This window comes from Heliconius melpomene, chromosome 19 (assembly GCF_056956725.1).
Source record: "Heliconius melpomene rosina isolate 202511_hmr_F chromosome 19, ASM5695672v1, whole genome shotgun sequence".
NCBI classification, from domain to species: Eukaryota; Metazoa; Arthropoda; class Insecta; order Lepidoptera; family Nymphalidae; genus Heliconius; species Heliconius melpomene.
The window spans coordinates 14471320-14476423 of NC_140407.1; the positions used below are offsets into that span (position 1 = coordinate 14471320).

General features: G+C 32.3%; 1 protein-coding gene across 1 annotated transcript; it reads left to right on the plus strand.

The window, feature by feature from the left end:
* The first annotated feature begins 2196 nt into the window (after window positions 1-2196).
* LOC146528972 (uncharacterized) lies at window positions 2197-4857 on the plus strand. Its single transcript, XM_085203778.1, has 3 exons — window positions 2197-2256; window positions 2821-2953; window positions 3395-4857. Exons 1-3 carry the CDS (start codon window positions 2239-2241, stop codon window positions 4711-4713), a joined length of 1470 nt encoding a protein of 489 aa, XP_085059904.1. The 5' UTR covers window positions 2197-2238; the 3' UTR covers window positions 4714-4857.
* Window positions 4858-5104: the final 247 nt, after the last annotated feature.

The window sequence follows — 5104 nt, forward strand, 5'->3', positions numbered from 1 at the left end:
TAGCGCCTACTTAAGGTACACTTTTACCCACGTTAATGTAGAAACGTTCGTATTTAAATATATTTTTAATAATAATTTAAAAATATATATATATATTATTACCAGACCCCTTACGTGGGCCTTTACTCCTGACAGGCGTATTAGACTAATAGTGCTCAAATTTTCATTTTTGCTAAAATGACTTAGGTCTGGCGACCCTGCGATCTTGGACTATACGAAAAGAATTTTAGTAATTAGCAGTATCAAAATGACAATAGATATAAAGTAAACAAAGCTTACAATATAACCGATTGTGTATTTGTCTTTCACCACATTTTTCTGTAGGGATTTGAAGAATTGCGACGGTGTGTTGGATTACTCTATATCTCTATATTCTTTCTCCGTCACGTTAAGGTAAATTCCTAGATTTCTTAAGACATTTATTTTTTTTATTATTATATAAACCTATTTATTATCAGCTTCACGCTGTATCCTGATCACAGCAGGGTAGGCAGAGGAGAGAGAGAGAAAATAATAATTTAGATAGGTATTATTTTAGAAGATTTCAATTTCAACGTGCATAATAAAAGTTTCACAATATGTTTAAAATTATTACGGAAAAAGGGTGGGGAAACCAAACTAACTTGAACTATATATACAAGACCACTTTAAACTGCATTAGGTAAATGGCAAGGCTAACGAGCGTTTTTACATAGATAAAAAGTAATAATGAACAAAAAACAACACCTTCGAAAAAAAGGTGATATTTTTCAATAATATTTTAAACATAAATGTTTCTATAGTGTCAACCGTGAGAGATAGAGATATGCTCTTACGGATTTTTTGTAGCATTATATGAATCTAGAAATCCCTAGTACATTATTGTATCTGTATATGGATTACACGGTGCACGCGACTGAAGCTTTTAGTGGGCAAAATTTTTTACGACCTCTTCAACAATAATAATCGTTATATTTCAGTTAAGGACAAAACCAAAATAATATATACTCCAAAAACTTCCTCATAAATCACTGTATTCCTGAAAATCCGTGCAGTGGTTTTATACCTGTTGGTATTCTTGTGTATTCCAAAAGTGTGTTGTAATTACGTGAGCGCAGTGATATCTTATAGTTAGTGGACTGTGAAAGCAGATACAAATTACGACGGTATATTTTCCTATATAAGGTATATTTCAAATTAATAGATTGTAACCAAAAAATGTAAAATATATTCAAAACCAAGCACCCGACTGCATAAAACTAAAAAGAAAAAAAGACAAACGCTATAGTCCATTAGGATTAACAGTCGAGGCCTATTCTTTAACCAATTATATTTTCGTAAGAAACACTTACAAATGGGTAATTTGTTGAATAAAAGGTCCCGACTATTGTTAATTGTAATTAACTATTACGCTTGCATTAAGGTGTCGGGTGTTTAATTTTTAACCGACTTCTGTAACATATTTATCAATTTGACTGTATTTTTAATTTTACTTGTTACCTTACAACTTTGGACTGGGTGAACTGATTTTGTTGATCCTTCCTCTTATTTGAAAGCTAATAATATCCGTATGGCTCCTTATTAATTCGGTCCATTTCTGATAATGGTATCCATGATCCACAAATAGACGAATTACTATCGTCGAAATCGATTGGGTTGATACTGAGTAGCAGTATCAACCCAATCGATTTCGACGATTGTTATTTGTTATTTATTGAAAAGGGTGCACATCAAGAGTAGTTTGATAAAATGTTGGTTAAGTTGTGTTAATGGAATGCGGTTGAAATTGACCAAGTCGGTTATTATTTTTTAATTATATTTTAATAATCAGTTTCTGGATGTGTGTGCTAGATCCGCATATTGCAGGAAGATGGAACCTAGTGTTAAGACACTCCGTTCCCCACTTTACGCCGAATTTTGGATGCATTGCTTGTTGAGTGGCGGAACTCAAAACCGCGCTTTACTTCGACACCAGAGCGAAGAAATGGAAATAAAAATTTGAATAGGTACATATTTCATTATACTGCATACTCTTAGAGTGGGGATCGAACCCACAACCAGCCAGTTTTTCAATTCACCTTGTGCCCCTGTGCCACGACTGGATAAAATATTATAAAATATTTTTTGCCTGTAATAAATTATTCTTATGGACCGACATTATATTTATATTATTTCACATTATATTCACAGATACATTTGCATTGTTTTTGCTTTCATAATGTGTACGGGCAAATAAAATCAAAAGAAGTAATTGAAAAAATGATTCCGCTTCGACAGGTAATGTGAAAATTATGCTTTTTATTTTCACACTTTTATTATTTTAAAAAATAAAATAAAATACATTTAACGTTGGTATTTTTTTTTCTCTGTCACAAAAAAAAATATTCAATCATTCAGTGTTATGAAATAAACGATATTATGTTAATTATATTTTTTTGCTTCACAAGGTAAGCAAAGGGAACAAGGTAAGCAAGGCAGAGGGAACCTATTGTTAAGTAACTCTGTTCGTATTAAAACACTTCCGTACCCCATTTTCCGCCGAATTCTGGAGGCTGCATGTTGAGACACGGAATTAATCGCCACGCCTTGTCGTGTTTTTGTTAATCTATTCTGTTCCCTCTGCACACCCTATATGCAAGATGCAAGAAAAACCTAAAAAAATATTTTATATGATAAAATTTTTACAAAATAAGCTTTTGAAGAAGGGATCCACCACCACCGTTGTGAATGAAATTTCTAAATGTATTATTAATTATGTATGAATTTGGTGAAATAAAGGATTTAAATACATTTTTATTATAAAAAGATCTAAAAAATAGTTTTTGTGTATGTAAATTACAGATCTTAGTAATCATTGGACTATCCCTGTGTAGTATATCAGACGGGTACGTATACGGGCATATGTCAGGTATGATCAACGCTCTTCGTCATGACGAGACAATGGGGCTTTCTGAAGAGGATATTTCTTTAATAGGTATAATAATATAAAACAGAAACAAAATCACATTAATTTGTTTGTGGAAAATATCAACATTCTTAAAAAAACTATAGTGTGTATTATTTCCTTTTTTCAAATTCATTCTGTTTTCCCGCATATAGCATAGCAGGCACGGGAAACTTAGAGTTAAGACACTCCTTTACCCACTTTCCGCCGATTGTTTCGAGCCATTGCGTGTTGAGTGGCGGAACCCAACGCCGCACTATAGGTACGTTTGTACCAGAGAGGAAAAAATTAAAATATTAATAAATAATAATTAATTTACCCGAGTAGGAATCAATCCAACAATCGTCACTCTCACAGTCACACTTGTGCCTCTACACCACGACGGCCTCACGGCAATATAAAATACTGTTTTGTATAAACTAACCCAATTTTTGCAAAGCTTTCAAAAATTTCAAAAGAACTTTGTTTCAGCTTCCATTATCCATATAACAATGTTCATTGGTGTCGCCTTTTTAGGATTTTTCACTGAGAAATATGGACGAAAAAAAAATTTGTTATACTTATCTATACTAATAATAATACAGTGGCTACTGGTCTATTTTGCGAAGGATAAAATTACTATTTTGATATCTAGAGTAATAGTTGGACTACCTTTCGGAGGACTATTGGTATTGACATTTGTAAATATAAGTGAGTACATGTCTCCCAATATTAGACCTTTAGCTTCAAATTTAATAATAAATGTTGGACTCTCATTGGGCACTGCAGCTGGACATATTTTATGCACTTTTTTGCACTGGAGAACTGTTGCTTTATTCGGTATCATCCCAACTCTCATATCAGCAATTTTACCAATATTTTGGGTAGAAAGTCCACATTGGTTAGCCACTAAAAAGAGATTTGAGGAATGTAAAAAAGCATTTAGAGCATTACATGTTCCAACTGAAGCTTCTGAAAGAGAACTGACACAATTAATAGAAATGCACAACACAAATAATAATGAACAGTACAACGACTTTGTAGAACCAGTGATAAAATATATGAGATTAATTAAAACAAAACGGTTTTGGAGAATGACGATTTTACTATTGGTTATTGGAATATATAGAATTGTTGGTGGAAAAACTTTGATTAATACTTTGGCGTTGTCTATGCTGCAAGATATCACAGGGAATACCAATATTTTAAAGTATGCTCTCGTAGTAGATGGGTTTATGATATTGGGGTCAAGTTTGTGCTGTCTATTAGTTAGTAGATTTAAAATGAGGCCGCTGTTGTTTACATCTGGACTTATATCCAACTCTATTCAAATGATATTAGCAGCTTGTATTTACTTTTGGCCTGATAATAATAATCTCTTGGCTTGGATAAAAACTTTAATATTTGCTTTGTATTTTATAACTATTATAGCAGGTCCCTATGCAGTGCTTGAGTCTGTTATACTGGAATTATTTCCTTCAGATGGTAAAAATATTCATATTTTGATATTAGCCTTCATTTTGAGTGGACTTCAATTTTACCATATAAAAGTATCAATGAAAATGTTCCCACTTATAGGATATCATGGAGTCTTCTTCACTAACGGAATGATAACTTTCCTCTGTCTCATATATTGTTATTTTTGTTTACCTGAAACAAAAAATAGAACTTTGCAAGAAATAGAATTTTATTTTGTAAACAATTGCTTTGAAAGTCATACAAATGAGAATATAGCTGAAAGAGAAAACTTATATAAAGGAGATGGAGAAAATGTAATAGCCATAACTAAGTTTGAACAAATAACTGTATGACGAAAACTTTTCAATATTACCAGAAAAATAAATAAATTAAAAATAATAATAGAGTTATTGTTTTTTTTAAATTAAATTCTAAATTGTATATTGTTACATAATAAATATTTTTTTTGTATATAAAAAATAAGTATATTTTTTACACGTACATATATCCACCGCCGCCCACGACCCCGTGTAACACCAGCGACCTAGGTACATGTGCGTTGCCGGTCCTTGAGGTGGAGACAGATGTACTTTTTGAAAGTACCTTCAAAAAGTGCTTTCAAAAATAATTTATTTCCCCGAGAGTTGTTCGTTCCACAGCTGGGTAGCGGTTTCGTGAGAAACAAGTTCCTACAAAACTGCATAATAGTGGAGTACCATGTATCCAAATGGTGTGGATTGTATT